The sequence below is a fragment of the Bos indicus genome, chromosome 3 (assembly GCF_029378745.1).
Source record: "Bos indicus isolate NIAB-ARS_2022 breed Sahiwal x Tharparkar chromosome 3, NIAB-ARS_B.indTharparkar_mat_pri_1.0, whole genome shotgun sequence".
Classification (NCBI taxonomy): Eukaryota; Metazoa; Chordata; class Mammalia; order Artiodactyla; family Bovidae; genus Bos; species Bos indicus.
This window is the reverse complement of record NC_091762.1, coordinates 95,177,518-95,201,261: the sequence shown is the minus strand read 5'-3', so window position 1 is coordinate 95,201,261 and position 23,744 is coordinate 95,177,518. Positions and strand designations below refer to the sequence as shown.

Genomic DNA, 23,744 nt, shown 5'->3' with positions numbered 1-23,744 from the left:
GCAAACTCTCCAAAATGTACTACCTTTGCCTACCTTTTAATGCATTCTTTCCAGAGCTTTGCCAGCACCAAGAAATCAATTTTTGTTGTTACCAGTTTCATGGCTTTGAAATTTGTACATTTTTAATAAAAGAAAGGCTGCTCGCGTCCCTATGTTCATTTTTATCATTGTCATACTGATAACTAAAAATTGTTCAGTGCTTTCATGTGTCAAAAACTATTCTAAACCCTGGTAAAGATTAAATATGAAAATGAATTGGGAAATGTTTTATAAGATGCCATGTGGTATGCAGTAGGTTTATTTCATTCTTCCTCAAGAGCAGAGATTACATGGATTATTCTATTTATGGTATTTCTCCTCTGAATTCTCACCTTTAACAGGAATAGAGAGCAGTGGTTGAAACAGTACAGCCAGTCTACTGGGTTCAAATTCCAGCTCTATCACTTACTAACTACGTAACTATGGCCTAGTTAGGGCACCTCCTCTGGAAAATGGAGACAAAAACAGTACCTATACATTAAAAGGTTACTTTTTAAAGGATTAAATGAAATAATTATGTAAAGCACGAAGGATTCTGCCTGAAGCTCAACATGTTATCTGGTATTATTTATCATGCTCTGTTCCTAAAATTTCCTATAGGCAATTTTTTTCATACAAAATGAGACAAAGCACAGTAAACTGGAAAGAGTGTCATGTTTAGAAGAGGCCAAAGTTCAATTCCTGGCTCATCTACTTATTAGCCGTATCATCTGAATCACATTATTGTAACTTTTTTGAGCCTCATTTTTCCTATTTTTAAAATAGATGCTGAGGACTTCCCTGGTAGTCCAGTGGCTGAAACTCCGTGCTCCCAAAGCAGAGGGCCTGGATCTGATCTCTGGTCAGAGAATTAGACCCCACATGCCCAACTAAAAGATCCTGCCTGCCACAACAAAGATCTGAAGATCCAACATGCCACAACTAAGACCCAGTGAAGCCAAGTAAATAAATAAATACTGAAAAAACACAGATGCTAATAACATTCCTATTTAGGGCTGTTGTGAAGATTAAACAACATGGACAGAGGAGCCTGGCAGGCTATATAGTCCATGGGGTTGCGACAAGCAGGACACAACTGAGCAACTAAACACGCACACACATAAACTGCTTACAGTAGTGCATTCAATAACCGGTACTTATTTTCACTATTAACAATAACATGGCTGAATTTAATTAAAATAATATTAAAAAGCTGTCAAACTCAAATCAATCAGAACAATCCTGTGAACCAGGTATTATGATGCTCTCTGGAAGAGGAAAATGAGGCTCAGTTCAGTTCAGTCGAGTCTGACTCTTTGCGACCCCATGGACTGCAGCACACCAGGCCTCCCTGTCCATCACTAACTCCCGGAGTTTATTCAAACTCATGTCCATTGAGTTGGAGATGCCATCCAACCATCTCATCCTCTGTCGTCCCCTTCTCCTCCCGTCTTCAGTCTTTCCCAGTATCAGGGTCTTTTCAAATGAGTCAGTTCTTTGCATCAGGTGGCTAAAGCTCAGGGAGCCTAAATATCTGTGTCAAAGTCTTCTTTCTTAAAAATGGCAGACCAGGGTTGCATGAATTTTTGACACCACAGTGCCCTCCAAGAGTCACAAATCCTCATTCAACCAATACGTACACAAACCACCTATGTTTTGGACACTGTCTCTATGCATATATTTCCTATCTTTCTTTCACAAAATAGATGTCAACCAAAAACAAGTTAACATTTACTGGGTATTCTATACCAGGTACTGTGTCTCAAGAACTTTACACATAATTCATCTGTGCTGATTGCATGTCTACCCTTCCACGGACACAGCAAAAATGTAACATAGAATCATGCAAAACTGCATGTCAGATGGATGTATGGATACTATGGTTTATTATTACTTAAAGTTTATTGTTCTCATAATTACAGGCTACAGTTTAGAAGTTTGAAACATAAGAGAAAATTCTATAAAGAGAACTCAAATAAATCTGAACAAGTAGGTAGAAGATGGTTAAAACCTTGTAATAAGTGCTACTTAGCTCTCAGGAATCCTCATCTGTCCTTTTCCATCACAGGCTCTGGAGCCAGAGTCAACAACATAAAATATAATCATAAATGACTCTAAGACATTCATCCTACACAAGTGAGCATGGAGGTTTAGATATATATATATATATATTTATATAATATATACATACTTTAATATCATATTGGTCCACTGAGTATACATATTTTAACAAAAGGTAAGAATCTATGTAATCCAGTTAAACACACATAAGATTAAGGTACACTTATTACACTGAAAGTTGGTGTTTATAAGTTACAGATATTTAGTACTTTCCAGAGTGTTCTTTTAATTAAAAAAAATATTTTAAAACCATTTCAAACATCTGCTCATTTTCCCAGTGCAAAAGAAGGTTGTTCAAGTCAACTTACCTTTTTCCTAAAGTGTAAGGGAAGAAAACAAAAAACCCTCAACCCACTACCATTTACAACTTCCAACACTACCTTCTCAATCAACTTTTGCAGTATATCCTTATAAATGGATTAGTTTATCAAAATTAAAGCCTTGTGATTATGATTCAGCCCTTGCTTTGTCTGTATGACTTTCATGCTGAAATGCTTTAATTTATAAAAGTAGAAAAAAGCAATGCAGGAAAGTAGTTTAAATTCATTTTGAACTGCAGTAATCCAATTGTGTGTGGAAAGAAAAAAAGCACCATTTCAAAATGAAATAATTGGATATTCTGGAATTTATTTGTAAGCTAGGCAATAAGTTACTCTTATTAACACAAATCAATACCACCTTGACTTGGTGACCACAGACACATTTAATTAGTTTTTAGGTGCATTTTCTTTTATCTTGGTTTTCAACACATTATTTAAGTCAGTGACTGATGTTAAAAAAAATTTAGATTACTCTACAATTTACAGCCTACTTCACAGTCCATTTTAAATTCAACTTGTCTGCTAAGTCAGTTTTGCAGAAGATAGGCTTTTAACACATAAAGAGATTTGATAACTGGGCAGGTCTCCTCTCTCCCAATTTAAAAAAACAAAAAAATTTTTGCTAGCTTGCCAATTTTGTAGGTGAAAAATACAAAGAGAATAGACTATTTTAATCCACAAAGATGGACACAAAGCAATAATGATTTAACACGTCACTTTTTCATTTGTATTGAGAATGCTTTTACATTTCAAGTAATTGAGCCTTCATTAAAGAAAACAAAAATATATATATACAAAAAGTTAAAGTACCTTCCAGTTCTAGCTTACTAAAGTTTCTTCTGCAAAAGTAAAAAAATAAACCTACCATGAACTAGAGGACAGTGTCATAGCAATGGCGGAATGGCTGCCAGGTTAAGATTTCTGCTTATCTTATATTGATGAGTATATTTTAGGTGATAATTTTTCTTCACTCTCTAAGTACTTAAAATCACAGAGAGGTATCTGTTTATCTATAATTCTTTAAATCCAGAAAAAAAATTTTTAAATATATTTCAGACATGAGGCTTTAATGTTTTTTATTTAGGAAAAGATTGAGTCTGAAGCTCTAATGGTTCCATCTAAAACATCCTGTTTTCAACAGTGGGAGTCAATTTACGCAAAATATTTTTTCTTGTCTATAAAAAACAAATTGAACAGTATTTTGATTAAAAGGAAATACAAACAAGTAATTTAAACTGGCCAATTTGCTCTATCATAAAAGAAATAGCATGTTCTTTTACTTCCCCTCTTTCAACCATTTAAATTAGGGGAGAATACTGCCAACTTTAAGAACCCCACTGGCTATCATTAGAGTAACTACAGAATAAGGGTAGCATAGGGGTGAAACTATTTCTCTATATTCCAGAAGGCAGAAACTTGGGTGCTCTAGCTTTACAAGTAAGAGTAGCACAGGCAGGCAAAAGCTCACACTAAATGCACACCAGAACAGGGGCCTAGGTGAAGTCATCTGGGTTACCACTTTTACAGGGGGGAAAAAAAAGACAAATCTGAAATGGAGTTTAAAAAGCCAAAAGTTTTGTCACATTTACAGGAATCTCAAACCTTTTGTATTCCCATGCTCACAGGTAGGTTTGATACACATTGTAAATAGCTTCAGTATTCAAGAAGGAGAGTGTTGTGTGGTTGACAAAGAACAGGAGATTTCTTCATGCTTCTGATATTTCAGATTTGCTGAGTGCAATAGCCAGTTCTAAGTCTTCTTGCTCTTGCTGATTCAGTCGGGCAAGTCTCTGCTCTTCCTCTCTCTCACTTTCTCTCTTGGCCCACTCAATCATATCTTCCTCAGAGGGATACTGCCATTTAAAAGACAAATGAACAAACAAATGAATACATTTATGAGTAGAACAAGTACAAAGAAAAGAAGGGAAAACAGCTTTCACAAAAGGATATTTAACTACGTGTTTCACCTGAAGGGCTCTGGAAGAAGTCTTGTTATTTTTTTTCAAAAACAAGTTTAATTAGTTTAAACTTAAAACTTTAAATTTAAACTTAAAATTAAATATGAAATCAAAATATGATTTAATCTTAAAAAGTAATGCAGTCTACAGATAGAGAGTCTATAAAACTGAACATTAAAACATCATTTTTTGAAAAGTAGATATTCTTAAGGTGGATCAGGAGATTTAAAAACAGGAGAGAGCTAGCATGTTTATCTAATGTAAAAAACATTTACTACTTCAACTTCAGTGAGCATCCTCACATGATACATCATTTTTAACTTAATCCCACTGGCAATTTGCTATCTTATTCTAGCCCTTCAGGTACAGGAAAATTATGAAGCAAAGAATATGCTATATATAAATTTTGTTATATATAAAATAAGAGTACTGGGTATATACCAAGCAAGATGTGGACCTAATCAATTTTTTTAACACATGATAATGATTTTAGAAGGTATTGTGAACTTTTTGACCCATTCCAAATAAGACCTTAATGCTGGTAATTAAAAGTCAAAGAAATATATTTATCCACCCCAAACAGCAACCATGGCAGATACTAAATAAAAAAATTCTACTTGGTTTCAAGTCCTGTCATATAGAAGAACACTATAATAGGATGAATACCATAACAAACAGGATGAAAAGAAAGAAACTGTCAGGCTTTTTTGAAAATGGTAGCTTTCTTTCTAGGGAATTATAAGATCTTTGAAACTTTTAATATTTAAAAAATCTTTCATTTAAAAAAGACATTTTTATTATTAGATGCTTAATATTATACTATACTATACTGAGATTCTGGAAAATGAAAAAAGCAAATTGCTTTTGTTCAAGACTCATTCCAACCAGGTTTTGACTTATTGAAATCATATTTAAAATATTAAGTGCCGCAAACTGCCAGAAGGTTATTCTGTACTAAGAGCATTATAGTAAGAGTAATTCTGGGTTCTCTCCTTGAAACAACTCAAATTCCATCTAACAAAAGTCAGTATAATCCTGACACTCTCTGTTTTCCAATATTTAAAATATTGATTCCTGTTCTGCCTCTTCACATTCGGAAGAAGCCACTGAAACTTAAGAGTACAGATTCAAAAGCTAAACAGCCCAGTCTAATTCTGCCTACCTGCTTTACTAACTAGAAATGGCTGCAGGAATAAAGTGACTGGAAGAGCAACCCTAAGCTACACTGAGGGAGACATTAGGCACACTGTGGTCAGTCAGCTGGCCACTAGGTCTCTTATTTATAGAATCATCTCAAAGGCTTGAGGTATTAAGTAGAGGAAAACTGCTTTATTATAAAATAGTGATAATGAAGGTCATTTTCATCTTCAAAAAAAGCAACCTGGGAAATGAAACACTGTTAGTTACTCTAAGAATTAAAACAAAAACTTATGTTTATCTACATAATGATGATATATATGTCATTGCTTAATGCCCCACCAGGGGGATATTTCCAGGTGGTTGCCCCATTTCTATGATCTTATAGGACCCACCTATACTCTTACCACCACATCCTTCTATTGTCTTTATTGGCCTACTTTAGTCAGCTCTGGAAGAATGCAGAGTAGATATGGAATGCTAGTGAACTGAGTGAGTGAGTGAATCAAAGTCGCTCAGTCATGTCTAACTCTTTGCGACCTCATGGACTATACAGTCCATAGAACTCTCTAGGCTAGAATACTGGACTGGGTAGCCTTTTCCTTCTCCAGAAGATCTTCCCAACCCAGGGATCGAACCCAGGGCTCAAGCATTGCAGGCAGATTCTTTACCGACTGAGCTATCAGGGAAGCTTTGGGAGAATGCAGAGTAGATATAGAAAGCTAGTGAATTAGAGTCCTCCAAATAATTAAAGATTGTTTAGCTCTTAACAATTATATTTATTTAATAAAACCGACTTATATTTTAAGAACATTTTTGTATGAAACCAGAGTTTTATTTTCTATTCAAAGAATTTCTGGCCCTATCTTCTTACATAATACAGTAATTGCTGACTGGTCTCCAGAAATTTTCAAGGTTTTATACACAAACACACATACACAGTTACAAATAACACAAACTCATTATTGGCATTATTTATCCAGAGGGCAGACAGCAAATGACTCTCTAGTGGCCCACTGTCTGTAACAATTTGCAAAATAGTAACTGTCAAGGTTTTGCAAAGCAACTGGTATATATCCCAAGAACTAAGACTACTAAAATCATCTGAACAATGCAGTAATTTCAGAACTAGCAAACAGAATCAAACAGAGGTTTTCTTGGTTGGGGGAAGAATAAAGATCATTTTTAACATGTTGGTAAATTTAGTTGAAATAATGCAAATTTGGCAGACTCCAAAATAATCTTTGAAAGCTCTTTAAACTGTAAATGGAAAGATTTTCCCCCAAACAACCCATTCACAGTACTTACAGCACTGAAGTTAGCAAAATTGCTTGGGTCAGCCTCTTTATTGGTAGTGGTAGTAGTAGAAGTGAATGGATCGCAAAACATATCAGGATCTTTTTCTTTGGGGCTATCATTGCCTGGGAAAGGCTGAAATGGATCATTCAGTTTAAAGGGATCAGAAGAATCCATTTTGTTGATGGGTCTTTTCCCTGGATCAAAATCATTACAATTAACTCAACCAGCAAGCATGGCAAACACAAACACACAACAACATGAACACAGGCAGCATTAAAGAAGTGGGGGTGGGGAACCTAAAACATTCTTAATATGGCCTTAAATGACCACAACCAACAAACAGTCTGTCCTCAGAATTTTCACACACAACCTCTTAAGTACACTTCAGTTTTATGTGGCTAAATGGGAGAACAGCCAAGGGTGAGGCAACAGGCCAGGAATCTTATCTGCTCAGAGAGTTAACTTCTCCAAAGTAGCACACTCCCAAGAAGAGAGAGAAGAATGGATAAAACAGGAGGAAAACGACAAATAATGACGAAAATGGCCTCTGCTGTGATAACCTCTGCCTAATACATAATTCTCCACAAGTGGCAGTAAGGGCAAACGATCTCTGAAAAATGCTAATATTCTTCTGATTTTTCTCTGGATCTATATGTAACACCTGGGAGCATGAAATTAAAAACTACTTTGGTAAAGCCCAGCTACTTCTTGTCATCTATAATATTTCAAACTGAAGGATAAAGAGAATGTTTTGAAGCCCAGGGCCTAAATTTCTGTGGTTACTGATAAACTAATCTTTGACCAAACAACAGCATACTGTTGCTCATTAATTCATCACCATTTTCAAACAAGTTTCCTAATTTTCAAGACTTAAACTTAGTACTTGCTGAAGAAAGTACTAAGATAATAAGAATAGGTGTTAAAATATCTTCAAATATATATATATTCCTAAAGATGTGTTAATCTGGTAACAGCAATCATAACAGAGTCTTTCTGTCATAGCTTACAAAAGGTTTTCACACCTCATATCTCAAAGGATCCTTCCAACAATCCTGTGAAGGTGGTCAGCATGAGAACTAATGCCACCATCTAACAGCTCAGAAATCTGGGGCTCAGACATAGGAAGCTCTATATACTCGAGATCACAGAGGATATCAGAGGATATTCATAATGAGAACTCAGATCTTTAATATCTCAGTTCAACAAACCATCCCCCTTTTTTTAGACATTTTAAAAAAAAATGTGGACCATTTTTATAAAGTCTTTACTGAATTTGTTACAATATTGCCTCTATTTTATGTTTTTTGGGACTCGAGACATGTGGGATCTTAGCTTCCCGACCGGGGACTGAACTTGCACCCTCTGCACTGGAAGGCAAAGTCTTAACCCCTGGACCACCAGCGAAGTCCTCATTCTTCTTTCCTTGATTTTTCTACAGTGATATATACTCAGTTTGGTGAGTTAGATTTAGTTACAGCACTAGTATATTAGTTTATTGAGGATTTTAAAAATCACCTCACTATTGACCTCTTAAAGGTATAAAACTTAAATGAGCAAATTAACTGTCACTTGTTTTTTAATATAGTCTGACAAATTTACCCTTGAGCAATTAAATGATATAGGCTATTCTTCCCTAAAAGACAGAATCACTTGTTCACTTGATTTTTCAATAGGTAGTTAGGTATTAATAATTTTATTCACAGTTCTTTAAATCAAAGAAGAAAAAAAAAAATCTGCCCAAGAAATACCACAGGCAGGCTATTATAAAAAGGCAAGAATAAACATCTAGAACTACTGCGGCTGAAAATTTACCAAGGATATATGGTTAAAACAATAATGCACCAGATGTGTCTTCTCACAAAACAATCTAGCGGCACTACAACTACTCAGGGGATTGCCTTTTACCACTTCTCACAAACTTTATTCTTTTCATTAATTAAAATCAAACAAAACCCCTTTCTTTGGTACAGTACTAAACAAAACAAAAACAAAAAAGTAAGAATTTGTTTATTGACCAAAAACACCACCTTTTTAAAATAAAGGAATCTCTTATTTAGTGAGGTAAATAATATTTTCCTTCAAGAAAAACAATACTTTCTTTCAAAATTCTGATACCAAAATGCTGAATTCTGAATACCAAAACAGCCATATATTCTCATATTGAAGGACTTAAGGAAGACTTCACACTTAGCAGGAAAAAGAAAGGGACTCTGGATTATTAACCTTCCCTTATAGAAATTTATTAAAATACCACAGTGCAGGAAACTCTGTTCAAATGGAAGCTCATTAGTTTTCAAAAAGCTAGAAATTTCACTTACTGCCTCTCTAAAATGATTTAAAAATAAATTAGCTCTTGCCAGAAAGGTAGTTCCTGACAGTTACACAGGTTGGCTTCTTAGGCACAAGTCTGTAATTCTGCATTGAGGTCAGAAGAGATGATAACAGCAGGCTTCTGCCATGCTTTCTGACTTGTTCTGTTTAAGGCCCCTTATATAACATTTACAAGTAAGGCCCACACAACACTTCTTGGAAAGAAAAAGAAAGCAGTTGATTTAGGAAAGGTACCAACTCTCACCAGGTGGTGGTGGGCAGGGTCTTGTTGGAGTTCCTATCTTTGGTGGCAGTGCTGGGGGTACGTCTTCATTTTTGACAGATGTTTCCTCAAGCATATTTTTTGTAACAGCCACACTGCTGATGGAGCTTGATGTGGCTGAACTAAAAGGATCTTCATTGTTGACCTTTGTTTGGAAAGAAGTACTTTCACTGTTGACCTTTGTTTGAAAAGAAATATTTACTCATGGTTATATATATTATGCCAACCAAACTGTTTATGCTTATATTGCATTTGGAAGAGTGATCTTCAATTTTATGCAGCTTTATGTATTTCAATTCTGAGAGCACTAACATTTCAACCTTTGCATTCAGAACCAAAATTGAAAAAAAATTTTTAACTATTCTATATGGGTAGTGATTATACCACTACTTATTAAGAACAACAGATCATACCAAAACAAACCAACTTCGGGTTAAAGGTTTGACAAGATTCAGGTTATACAAAACCACTGAGGCCCATTTTAAAGGGACTAATGTATTCTTCCTCAAGTGAATATCTGATCCAAATGATAAAGAAAAAATACTTATTTCACACTTTCCAATGCACTTAAACTAGGAAAGATTTAATACTAATATCAAAGAAAATGGCATCTTGAAAAACATTAAAGACAACTTTAATGTCATGAAAAACATTAAAGACAAACATTAAACAACAACTTCAAAAAATGAAAAGTCAACTTTTTTTTAAAGCAAACTGATCCCATAGAATGGTAAGCCTTATTGAGGGTCTGAAGACCTGGCTTTTCTAATACATGGAGTAATGAAAGACTCACTGTATAATACGCATGTATTTATTTATATGGTCTTAATTGCTGCATGCAGGATCTTTGCTGCTTCATGTGGGATCTTTCATTGTGATGCACAAACTCTCTAGTTGTGGTGTGTGGGCTCAGTAGTCGTGGCACGCAGGCTTATCTGTTTTGTGGCAGGTGGGATCTTAGTTCCCTGACCAGGAACTGAACCTGCATCCCTTGCATTACAAGGCAGATTCTTCACCACTGGACCATCGGGGAAGTTCCCAGAAGGTTCATTTTTCTATAATGAATGGCGTATTACAATTTAGGCTGCTGCTGCTGCTGCTGCTGCTGCTAAGTTGCTTCAGTTGTGTCCAACTCTGTGCAACCCCATAGACAGCAGCCCACCAGGTTCCCCTGTCCCTGTGATTCTCCAGGCAAGAATACTGGAGTGGGTTGCTATTTCCTTCTCCAATGCATGAAAGTGAAAAGTGAAAGTGAAGCCACTCAGTCGTGTCCGACTCCTAGCGACCCCATGGACTGCAGCCTACCAGGCTCCTCCGTCCGTGGGATTTTCCAGGCAAGAGTACTGGAGTGGGGTGCCATTGCCTTCTCCGCAATTTAGGCTAGTGTTTCTCTAAAGTAGCATTACTGATATTTTGGGCTGGACATAGCTCTGTGATGTGGGGGCTGGAAAGTGGGTTGCAGGAGGTTTAAAAGCATCCCTGCTTTTATCCACTATATATGAATATCCTCCTCCTCAGCTGTGACAATCAAAAACGTCTCCACTGTTCAGTTGCTAAGTCGATTCTAACTCTTTGTGACACCATTGGACTGTAGCATGCCAGGCTCCTCTGTCCTCCACTATCTCCTGGAGTTTGCTTAAATTCATGTCCATTGAGTCAGTGATGCTATCTAACCATCACATTCTCTGCCGCCCCCTTCTCCTTTTACCTTCAATTTTCCCCAGCATACCTTGCTAAATGTTTCCTGGGGGAGGGGTATGGGTGTGGGGAATAACACCCAGTTGAGAATCAATGATAGAGACAATTTGACATACACTCTAATTTTACTTTTTTGGCCTGAATTGATCATAGGGTTACACTGGAAAATAGGTAGTGGACATATACTGGTGGGCTATTATCTTAATACTAACCTTAACAGCCTCAGAACATAAAGTCAAGGAACCAGTACAGAAAAGATGGAATGAATGCTCAGATTTTATAGCCATTGACCCTGACAGTCAACAGGAGGAAAATGTAGTTTTAATTGGAAGAAATACGTTTAATAAGACAGAAGATTCTTAGTCACAGATGTAGAAAACAAACTTTTGGCTACGAGTGGGGGGGAGAGGAGGGACAAATTGGGGGATTAGAATTGACATTTACTCACACCTATACATAAAGTCGGAGAAGGCAATGGCACCCCACTCTAGTACTCTTGCCTGGAAAATCCCATGGACAGAGGAGCCTGGTGCGCTGCAGTCCATGGGGTCGCTGGGAGTCAGACACGACTGAGTGACTTCACTTTCACTTTTCACTTTCATGCATTGGAGGAGGAAATGGCAACCCACTCCAGCGTTCTTGCCTGGAGAATCCCAGGGACGGCAGGGCCTGGTGGGCTGCTGTCTATGGGGTCACAAAGAGTCAGACACGACTGAAAAGACTTAGCAGCAGCAGCAGCATACATAAAATAGATAAGGATCTACTGTATAGCACAAGGAACTTAGTACTTTGCAATGGCCTATATGGGAAAAGGATCTAAAAAAGAGTGGATATATGTATATACGCATAATTTGTTTGCTATACAGTAGAAACTAACACAACATTGTAAATCAACTATGGTGGTGGTTTAGTCACTAAGTGGTGTCTGACTCTTGTGACTCTATGGACTGTAGCCCGCCAGGCCCCTCTGTCCATGGAATTTCCCAGCCAAGAATACTGGAGTGGATTGCCATTTCCTTCTCCAGAGGATCGTCCCAACTCAGGGACCAAATTTGGGTCTCCTACACTGCAAGCAGTCTCCTGCATTGCAGGTGGATTTTTTTTACTGAATGAGCACCAGGGAAGCCCTAAAATCAACTATACTCCAATAAAAATAGAACATGAAAGTGAAAGTGAAAGTGAAGTTGTGTCCGACTCTTTGCGACCCCTTGGACTGTAACCTACCAGGCTCCGTGGTCCATGGGATTTTCCAGGCAAGAATACTGGAGTGGGCTGCCGTTTCCTTCTCCAGGGGATCTTCCTAACCCAGGGATCGAACCCAGGTCTCCTGCATTGCAGACAGACGCTTTACCGTCTGAGCCACTAGGGAAACCCAAAAAATAAATCTAAAAGGAAGAGAACTCTTAAAGTTGTTGGGCAAGCCTGTCATGAGAAAATTATCTGTACCATCACCATTGTTTTTGTGCACAGAAATATCTACTTTGATTATATCTTGTATTTCATTTGTCTGAAATCCACATTTGCTGTGACTTATTGAAATCAAGTTGCAATGTTTGTGAAAGGTTATAAAATCAAAAGGAAAAATTGCTCCTCTGGTGGGAACACAGTATATTTTACCCTCCCACTAATTACTGCAAATTACCTTTGACAATGTGCTGAAGTCAGCAAATCCATCTTCAAATGATTCACTTCCAAAAACAGAAGCAAAGGGGTCTGTGGCTAAAATGAATAAAGAAAATCAATGCAACAGGACAGAAAAACATCAAATTTCATGTTCTCTTTTGGTGAGTAACATTTAGACATATGAAAATATCTACTCCCAAGTATGAGTTCCTAAATTTATGATTTAAGTCCACAAAGACAGATGAACACATTGATATCCCCACAAGAGATATTCCTTTGTATAAATCAACTGATGAATGATTAAGAATCAAAAATAGATGAAATAACTGTAGGTAGAGTGTTTAAGGATTTAATACACATCAAATAATATAGCTCCTGTATGCTTAAACTATTTCTAATAAAGACATCAAAAAGTAAAAAACAAAAACAAAAAAAACCCATTATTTCACATTTCACACACATCCTTCAAGGTCCATTTCACCTGCTACCATATCCACAAAGCCTGGAATATCCTAAGTGTCTCCAGTTTGCACAGCAAAAGTGATTTCTTCCTTCTTTGTGGCACTGATTGTATTATGGTTATCTGGGATTGATATATTGCTTTTACTAGATTAGCGAGGTCCTTAGAAACAACAAATAACATTTATCTAATGAAGAATGAATGGTGAAAAAACATTCATTGGCCATACATAAAAAATTTAAGACAATAAGAAGATAGAGTTTCCAACATCCAAAGAACTCACAGTATAGTAAGAAACATACAAACAAATAATAAAATTATCTTAAATGAACTAATAGATATGAAAAACCTGGAGTGAAGCCACTGTCTGGGAGAAATCAAGAAAAGTACTGAAGAAGCCATTACATTTGAGCTAGGTCTCTCAGATAAAGGAGGGAGCATGCTGAATAAATGGAGGTGGGGGAGAGAAACCTATTACAGGCAGAAGGAACAGTAATTGCAAAAGCAATATTTAATCACTGCTTCACAGGCATGAGAAGTTATCTGTTCCATCATAGTACACTTAACAAATGAACTAACATTTTCAGCTGGCACAAACCGACTTACTTTGTGATAGGTTTTGCCTATTTAGGCATAAACACTACCAATAAAGTCAAAGAATGTTTATAGGAATTGTGGCTTGATATAGGAAAGTAGAAAGAAACGAAGGAGAAGACAATCTCAAAAGAGAGTGCAAGACAGAGCAAATGGGCACAGAAAAAATGCTCCCGCTATTCCTCAATTCTTCATGTTTACATCGTATCAGTTTTAGGACAAAAGTGTACTCACCCACTCATGTAAATGTATAAAGTGTGCCTTTATTTCTAACAATAAGCACACCATGGACATAAACAAAAGAGGGGCAACGAGGATCTACATTATCTTTGTCTTGTCACCAAGACAGTCATGGGGTGGGCAGAAGCATGGAGAAAATCAGTCTTTTAGGGATACACCACCAACTCTGAACATGAGGAGGATTTTGAAAGTCCAGAGTTACAGGAAATCCTACAGCTTTAGTCATATAGGATGCTTTTGTATTACTCTGTATCTGCTGAGTCTCACAGCCTGAGGCCCAGCCTGGTCATGGCTGCTATTTCACGCTTTCCCTTCTTTCTCCTCTTCCTGTGATTCCTGATGTAGTGGCAGCTGAGCCACAGCCTGAGCAGGATGCAACAGTCTCCTGATTGGTAGAAGGTTAATGATGGAAAAGGAGTTGGGCTCATTTCAGTGGCTGCTGCTGCTGCTAAGTTGCTTCAGTCGTGTCCAACTCTGTGCGACCCCACAGACAGGCTCCCCCGTCCCTGGGGTTCTCCAGGCAAGAATACTGGAGTGGGTTGCCATTTCCTTCTCCAATGCATGAAAGTGAAAAGTGAAAGTGAAGTCACTCAGTCGCATCCAACTCTTAGCGACCCCATAGACTGCAACCTACCAGGCTCCTCCATCCATGGGATTTTCCAGGCAAGAGTACTGGAGTGGGGTGCCATTGCCTTCTCCTCATTTCAATGGAGGGAACTGAAAAATCTGCTTCATGCTTTTGCTCTGCACTGTCCCATAGCTTTTAAAAACAGTCACTATACACGTGGTAATAGTGCAGAGTTAGGTCAGGTTTGACTGAAATATTACAAAGTGTACACTGTGAAAGACACTATCAGCAGAATCAAGCTTTGAATGCATATGTGATCCGATTAGCACCCTCTTCTCAGCAAGAATCAAGGTAAGGATCACTTTGGAGAAATACATAGAAGCATCATTTAAAAAACCATCTATAGGCTCATTAGCAGAAATAATCCTGAGAAGAGTTGAGGAATGGGCAACATGGGTGAAGAGGATCAAGAGATACAATTGCCAGTCATAAAACAAATAAGTCATGGGGATGTAATGTACAGCATGGGGACTAAAGTTAGTAACATTGTATTGCAAATTTGAAAGTTGCTAAGAAAGTAACTCTTAAAAGTTCTTATCACTAGAAAAAAAATTGCAACTTTGTATGGTGATAAGTGGTAAATAGACTTATTGAGATGATCATTCTGTAATGCACACAAATGTTGAATCATTATGTTGTTCACCTGAAACTAACATAATGTATGTCTATTATACAATAATTTAAAAGAAAGAATCCTTACCAATATTTTAGCATACTTCTTTAACAGCTTTTTCTCCTGGTATTTTGTCCTTATACATTTGAGATCATACTATGCTGAATGCTTTTTTTCTGAGGTGTAAATAATAAAGCTACATTTAGGCATATTACTTTTTACCCCTTTGTGCTGTGCTTAGTCTAAGCTCAGTCATGTTTGACTCTTTACGACCCCATGGACGTAGCCCACCAGGCTCCTCTGTCCATGGACTTCTCTAGGCAAGCCACACCCTCCTCCAGGGGATTGTTCCAACCCAGGGATTGAACCCAGGTCTCCCATATTGCAGGAGGATTCTTTCCCGTCTAAGCCACCAGGGAAGTCCAAGAGTACTGGAGTGGGTAACCTATCCATTTTCCAGGGGAACTTCCTGACCCAGAAATCAAACCAGGTTCTCCTGCATTGCAGGCAGATTCTTTACTAGCTGAGCTACCAAGGAAGCCCCTTTTAACCCTTTAACCTAATTTAATTCATAGCATTCATCATACTTGACATGTTATATATTTGTTTATTGTGCTGTGCTTAGTTGCTCAGTTGTCTCAAACTCTTTGTGACCCCATGGACTACAGCCCACCAACCTTCTCTGTTCATGGAATTCTCCAGGCAAGAATACTGAACTGGGTTGCCATATTAGCTCTATAAAGACAGGGGCTTGTTTTGTTCACTATTATATCCTCAAGGCCTAAAGCAAGGTCTGGCAAAAAGGAGACACTTATTTTTGTTGAAGATACTGAAAGAAAAACCGTCTCATTACTAAGGATCTTCCAAACAGATGCCATAACATTTCTCAGTACAACCAGCTGACCAACAAGGAACAAGGGAAACCTTAAGGCTCACAAATAATGCCCACAGAACAGCTGTCTAACCAGAGAATCCTGGGAGGAGGTAGAAACCTTTTTTACCTCCATGACCCACTCAAAACCCGCAAGATAATTAAGCTCAAAAAAGGCAATGGCACCCCACTCCAGTACTCTTGCCTGGAAAATCCCATGGATGGAGGAGCCTGGTGGGCTGCAGACCACGGGGTCACTAAGAGTCGGACACGACTGAGCGACTTCACTTTCACTTTTCATTTTCATGCACTGGAGAAGGAAATGGCAACCCACTCCAGTGTTCTTGCCTGGAGAATCCCAGGGACGGGGGAGCCTGGTGGGGTCGCACAGAGTCGGACACAACTGAAGGGACTTCGCAGCAGCAGCATAGAAAACCTTCAAGAGATACTTGTGAATTATAGTCATCAGCAAAGGATCTACTTTCTCAAGCTGGTCTCCAAAGAGTTCACTCACTCAATCACCTAGTAATCCACTTACATTTACTAAGCATCTATCATGCTCAAACCTAGGTACCAGGGATTTAGAGGGATAGAAGACATATTTACCTTCAAGGAACTCATGATTTAACTGAGTGATATACTTGTACACAACTGCTACACAGTAAGTGTTAAAGTTCAAAGAGAGCAAAGGAAAAATAACAACTAGATTTATGTGGAAAGGGGAAAAAAAAGACTTTACAAAAAAGCTCTCAGTCTCTTGTAGACAGAAAGGAGGTGGGAGAAGAGAGATACACACTCACTATACACAAATATACATCTGCTAATACACACATACCTTTTCATTCAAAAATTAAGTGGCCATGAAGAGACATCCATGGCCTGTGGTTTGTGGAAATGGAGAAAATTAGAGAAAAAACATGAAAGAAAGCAGAGGCTAAGAATTATAAAATATATGAACGTATGCATGCTTAGTCTGAGTCATTGCCTGTAAAAACACAGACCTACTTGACATTTTCCTAATGCTGGTGTCAAAGATGCTGTGGGGACATCATGAGTGCTCTTCTATAACCTCAGAATGTTTTAAGGTTTTAATTAAGAATTGGAAAGATTATGCATTTTCTCATTAGAAGTTAGTAAAATATTCCATGCAAAAAGTTTTCTGGCACCTGAACTAATCTCATTTATGATGACGTGTAAAAACAGTGGTTACAAGTTAAAAAAAAAAAAACATAGAAACTGAGTAACCTGAATTTGCTTTCTTTAGTTTTCTTTCTTAGTCTACACTGTGTCTATCACCAGGAGCAAATGCTAAAACAAACAAAAAACAACAACCCAATGTGAGACAAAAATATTAAAAATATTTAAGGTCATTCTATCACTGCCATAACTACAAAATTTTAGAGGCTGGAGTAGAGTGATTTACCATTTAATTTTTAACAACAAAAATTGTTGTTATGTTTTTAATTTATTTTGAAAACTTACAATTCTCCTGTTGTGTGGGATTAATCTTTTTGCTAAGTAAACACTAAATTCCCCAGTGAGTAAGGAAGGTAAATATCCTGTGTTTGTGACTTTGGTTATATAATGCCACGTATCTGAGTCTCAGTGGTTTCTAGATGGCAAGAGTTTATGAACAAGTAAACTAAATAAATATATTAAGAACCTACATATATTTGTAAGTTGGAAGAAAACACAGATTTACCAACTTAAACATAAAAAAAAAGTCCATCTTTCATTTCTCAAACAAAATAATTTTAAAAACTAAAGAGAAGAGAAAACAACTATAGACTAAAAGAATCCTTTCCAGGAAAAGAGTTGACAACATACACACACACACACTCTTCACTGTCGGATCTCACTTGAAACTAGCCAAGAGTATATTACAAGTAAGTCTGCATTTGCAAGCCTTTAAAAAGTAGCAGCAGTAGTAACAACAACTACCATCTATTATGACAGGAACTACAATAAATACTTTAACATACATTATTATCTCATATAATCTACCCAACAAAGCCCCAAGTGTAATTATTAACCTCACTCTAGAAGTTTAGGAAACTAAGACTTAGAAAAACCTATAGAACTAGCAATGTATCTGAGTTAAGTTCAGGCAACTGGACTCGAGCATTTATGTCCTACTGATGACAATCTCTTTCTAGACTGTTTAAGTTTCTATTGAATTCAAAATTTTATGACAATGCAGTAGATTTGAGACAAATATTCATTTTTTCAGCAGTCAATTTTTTCATTCTGCTAAGTCCCAGAAGCACTAGGATGGGACAGTAGGGATTTAACAGATGACTCGCAGATCTGTGCTTAGGCAACTGAATAAGACCGTAATGCTATTAGCTAAGATGAGATATCCAGATGTTCAGTACTATTTTACATTTCATAGAGTGGACAACTTCTTTCAGACATATATCTGTGAGTGGGTAGCCTTTCCCTTCTCCAGGGGATGTTCCAAACCCAGGGATCAAACCTGGGTTTCTCGCATTGCAGGCAGATTCTTTATCATCTGAGTCACCAGGGAAGCCCTACTATTATAAACACACACACATTTATTTGGAACACAGGGCTAGTGACTTAGATTTGTGGTTAGTAAAGAAAGCTGAGCGCCAAAGAATTGATGCTTTTGAACTGTGGTGTTGGAGAAGACTCTTGAGAGTCCCCTGAACTGCAAGGAGATCCAACCAGTCCATCCTAAAGGAAATCAGTCCTGAATATTCATTGGAAGGACTGATACTAAAGCTGAAACTCCAATACTTTGGTCACGTGATGCAAAGAACTGACTCATCTGAAAAGACCCTGATGCTGGGAAAGATTGAAGGTGGGAAGAGAAGGGGACGACAGAGGATGAGATGGTTGGATGGCATCACTGACTCAATGGACATGAGTGTGAATAAACACCGGGAGTTGGTGATGGACAGGGAGGCCTGGTGTGCTGCAGTCCATGGGGTCACAAAGACTCAGACACGACTGAGCAATTGAATTGAACTGAGTAAGATCAAATATTAACAAAGACAATTCTGGTAGTGATGCAGATGACAGATCAGCAGGTAAAGAGACTGGAGACAATTTAGTATCACAGTCAGCCCACGTAAAACATGATGAGGACCCAACCAAAGCTGAGTATAAGGAGGAACAGACAGAGTCCAACTGCGGGTAAAACAACAAAACTTGGCAATTTATTGGAGATGAGGAAGGACAGAGAAGTCTAGGATGACTGACTGAGGACCAATAATAGTGTCACTGGTATAACAAGTAGAATGTAGAAAGAGGTAAAGCTTTACTCTTTGTAATTGCTTGTATTATACTTCAAAGGAGAGACAAACTGGAAAAGATGACAATCAATTCTAAGAACTGTTGAGTTGACACCTAAGGAGATAATCGAGCAGGTAACTTGAAGGTACTGGAGGCTCAGCAGAGAGATCAGGCACAGAGGACAAAATCTAGGAGTCATCACGGAACAGGCTGTAGCTGAACGCACAGAAATGGACAACACCATCACAGGAAGTGTGTACTAACAGAAGAAGAACAGAAGCTCCAGACTAAATATAGAACAGAAAGATAGCCTCACTCTTTAGCTTTTTCTCCAGGACATTGAGATTATTTTCTTACTCTTGTTCTGAATAAAAGACATCTGTCCCAGATACCTCCTGGGAGCAAACTGGCCTGAGGGAACAGAAACCAGCACAATACAGGGCAACAGGAAAATTTTCTAGAACATATTAGTTCTCAAAGTGTGGTCCATGCATTCCACAAGTCCAAGACCCCTTTAGGGAGATCTGTAAGGTCAAAACTATCTTCAAAATATGAAGATGATATTATCTTTCTCATTGTATTGATTAATTGTAACAGTGTTGCAAAACCAGTGGTGGGTTAAAAAAAAAAAAAAAGTGGTGGGTGCCTTAGTAGGAATCAAGGCAGTGGCACCAAACTGTACTGGTTGTATTCTTCACCATCACAAACTCATGGAGGGGAATCATGGAGGGAAAAAGGCCCGGTGTACTTATGAATGTCTGTCCTTGATGAATCAATAAAAACTATTAATTTTAAATAAGTTGTGACCCTTAGGTACACATCTAAAAATTATGAAAGACAAAATGAGAAATATACACTAATCATTTCTGCTGAGTACCAAAGTATAATGGTTATCTGAAGGAAATGAACTTACATGATGGTCTGAGAAACAAGGTGAACTAGCTGCTTTTTTCTTGGAATACCATTCTTACTTAAAAGAAGAGACAAGTAAACAATAGTTATTCAGTTTTAGGTATTTCAGGTATCTTCCTAAATAAAGTGAATCTGACACTTTAAGGAAAACAACTGAAAGTATTTTTTGCAGATGATAAAAATTACAAGCTATCAAGTAAAAATTAGAATCCTGGAAAGGTTTAAATGCCTCATAAGCTTAACGTTATACCAATATTTAATTAAAAGACTCTCATGAGATGGATGGTGATATCAATAAATGTGATTTAAAAAACTATTTATAATGAAATGTGCTAACATTTGGAAGACATGCATAACTGAGTGAACCAATATGTTCCAAATGATCAATGCATGTTACAAAGCCATACATGGGGCACAAGGTTCCACTGTGCAAGTAAGACTAATGGAGTTTAATGTAACAGAATATGAAAAGTTCATTGATACAGTTTCTTATTCCTTATTGTAACTAGCTTAGTGTGTGTGTGTGTATGTGTGTAACTAACTTTGAAGAAACTAAAATTTATTGATTTTTGGTACAGGAGCAAACTCCAGGAGATCGTGAAGGACAGGGAAGCCTGGCATGCTGCAGTTCATGGGCCTGCAAAGAGTCAGACACAACTTAGTGACTGAACAACAAATAACAACTAAGAAAAATATCCACAATTATCTAAAAAGTCTATTAAAATAATCCTCCCTTTTCCAGCTGTTTGAGGCAGATCTTCATACCTTTCAAGCAAAACACATAGTGTAGCACACTGAATGCAGAAGTAGGTATGAAGATCCAGCAAAAGCCACACATTTAAAGAGCTTTGCAAAAATATATAAACAATGCTACTCTTCTCACAATATTTTTCTTTTTTTGGTTTGGAGTTATTATTTTTGTTTAAAAATATGGTATTTATGTTAATATGTAATGGGTTTATTATTTTTGTTTTAAATGAATTAAAAATTTTTAATTTCTCAGTTTCAATTTCTAACAGTAAATACTGATAAATAAGATCCCCAAAACAAAAGTTCTTTGAGTGTCTTCATTCATTTTTAAAAAGGATCCTGAGACCAAAAAGCTTGATAATCTCCAAAGTCACTGCCTGTGTTTGCTTCAAATAATCCACTTCTTTCCTAATTGGTTTTTGTTATCATTGTTGAAATAAGAGCCCAGTAAGGGTGAAGTCTCAATTATTTTCCCTCAACCCTAAAAAGTCCTTTTATGGACCTTTTATAAGATTCTTACAAAATTCTTTCATTTTTTTAACCTAACATTTTTTCATTTGCTCTCAGGATCCTTCATCAAATTCTGGGTTCCAAAGACATCTTAATTTTTTCATTTTTATTATTTAGTAAATAAGAGGCAGGATAACACAGCAGAAAGATCAATGGACAGGGATTCAGAAGTAAACTAGTAAGTAGTCCTGGGGCTCAGCTTCTCTTCCATATATTAAGGAATCAGACCAGATAATAATTCTCAAATCTTAAATGGAATTCCAACATATGAAACAAGTAAGATGAATTTTAAGAATTAACTCTAAATTTTTTTAAGTTTAAATTTATAACATTTACTTATCACAATGACAATGAGAACAATGAAGCCATTTTGATTAACACAAATGTTTTAAGTCAGGGATCAAACTTATTTCTGTACTTGGCTTTGTTTGTTCTATTTGAAAAACATTATTCATCCAAGAAAGCAGCTCATTTCTGAACAAGAGTCTTGTAATTTCATAGTGGTTTAAATAAATGTTTATTTATAGGTTTGCACAAAACCCATTTAATTTGATATTACAATGCACTCCAATATGTTAAAATCTGGTCCGGAATAAATCTGAATGCATATACCTAATTAAACTGCAGTTTTAAAAAATTCAGAGACACTTTAAAAATAATGAAACTAGACTCGGCCAACTCCCTAAAGACCCCTCTGGAAGCTGGTTTCATGAAAAATAATGTGAAAACTCTGGTCTAGAGCATGTCTATGATTCCCTCAGCTCTAACAAAGGCAGTAATATAAGTTTGAGAGAAAAAAAAAAATCTGTGGCATCACCCTACTCCAATTTTTGTATTGTCAGAGCTGGATGAGAAGATATAAGGCAGAGGCGTGGTAACAAAATGATTAATATCATGAGCTCTGAAATAAGACATGGGTTAGAAACTGAGCACTGAGACAGCTATTGTGACCCAGGGCAAACTGTTTGGCCTGAGTCCCATTTTCCTCATTATTAAAGAGAGAAAGAATAGCACCTCCCATATAATTGTTATAAAGATTAAATGAGAAAAATGCAAAAACAAGGTTTGAATGACCTATATAGCTGTGGAAAGAAAGAAAAAAGAAAAAAGACATTCAGACCTCTGATATTTCTTAGTCTGTGTAACTCAGCCCCATACACAAGGAACATATTGCCCACTCAACTCTAAACAGTTTTAATTCTAAGATTCTCATTCAAATCAAGATGTCAGCTAGACTGCAGATGACGAAGATACAGACTCTCAATTTATATGTAAAGATGGTTCAACACAGGAAAATCAATTAATGTGATACACTACATTAACAGAATAAAGAAAAAAAACCCAGATGATCATTTCAATTGATGCAGAAAAAGCATATATTTGACAAAATTCAAAATCCTTTCATGATAACACACTGAACAAACTAGGAAAAGAAGGAAACGACTTCAACATAATAAAGACCACATATGAAAAGCCAACAGTGAACATCATACCAATGGTGAGAGACTGAAAGCTGTTTCTCTAAAATCTGTAACAAGACAAGGATGCTCACCTTCACCACTTCTATTCAACACAGAAATCCTAGCCAGAGCAATTAGGCAAGGAGGAACAAAAAAGGCATCCAAACTGAAAAGGAAGAGGTAAAATTATCTGTTTTCAGATGACACTATCTTACATGCAAAAAACCCTAAAAAAAAAAAACTTTAGAATAAATGAATTCAGCAAAGTAGCAGGATACAAAATCAATGCACAGAAATCAATAGCATTTCCATATATTGATAATCTGGACAATCTGCAAAGGAAATTAATGAAACAATGACATTTACAATAGCATCAAAAAGAATAAAATACTTAGGAATTAATTTAGCCAAGGAAGACTTGTATACTGACAACTATAAAACATTCTGAAAGAAAGTAGATACAGATCAAGAGAAAAACAGACAACATTCATGAACTGCAAGACTCAGTATTGTTATGATGTTAATATCATCCAAAGCACTCTACAGATTCAATGTAATCACTGTCAAAATCCCAATGACACTCTTTTGCAGAAACAGAAAATTTAACCTAAAATTCAAATGGAATCTCAAGGGACCCTGAATAGCGAAAACAATCCTGAAAAATGACAAAGTTACAGGCCT

The 23,744-nt window shown here is 36.8% G+C and overlaps 1 protein-coding gene across 9 annotated transcripts in view; it reads right to left on the bottom strand.

Moving 5' to 3' along the window:
• Window positions 1-2,746: 2,746 nt before the first annotated feature.
• EPS15 (epidermal growth factor receptor pathway substrate 15) overlaps window positions 2,747-23,744 on the bottom strand; it is a 139,758-nt gene continuing 118,760 nt past the window's right edge. For 6 of the 9 annotated variants that reach the window (XM_070786545.1, XM_070786548.1, XM_070786550.1 and 3 more), the window contains 4 exons: window positions 12,787-12,863; window positions 9,429-9,624; window positions 6,863-7,047; window positions 2,747-4,312 (listed from right to left, as the gene is read on the bottom strand). In XM_070786545.1, the coding sequence (XP_070642646.1) occupies window positions 4,166-4,312; window positions 6,863-7,047; window positions 9,429-9,624; window positions 12,787-12,863 (605 nt within the window). In that variant the 3' untranslated portion in view covers window positions 2,747-4,165. The remainder of the gene's footprint in view (window positions 4,313-6,862; window positions 7,048-9,428; window positions 9,625-12,786; window positions 12,864-23,744) is intronic. The other 3 variants (XM_070786544.1, XM_070786551.1, XM_070786552.1) reach the window with 2 other exon arrangements.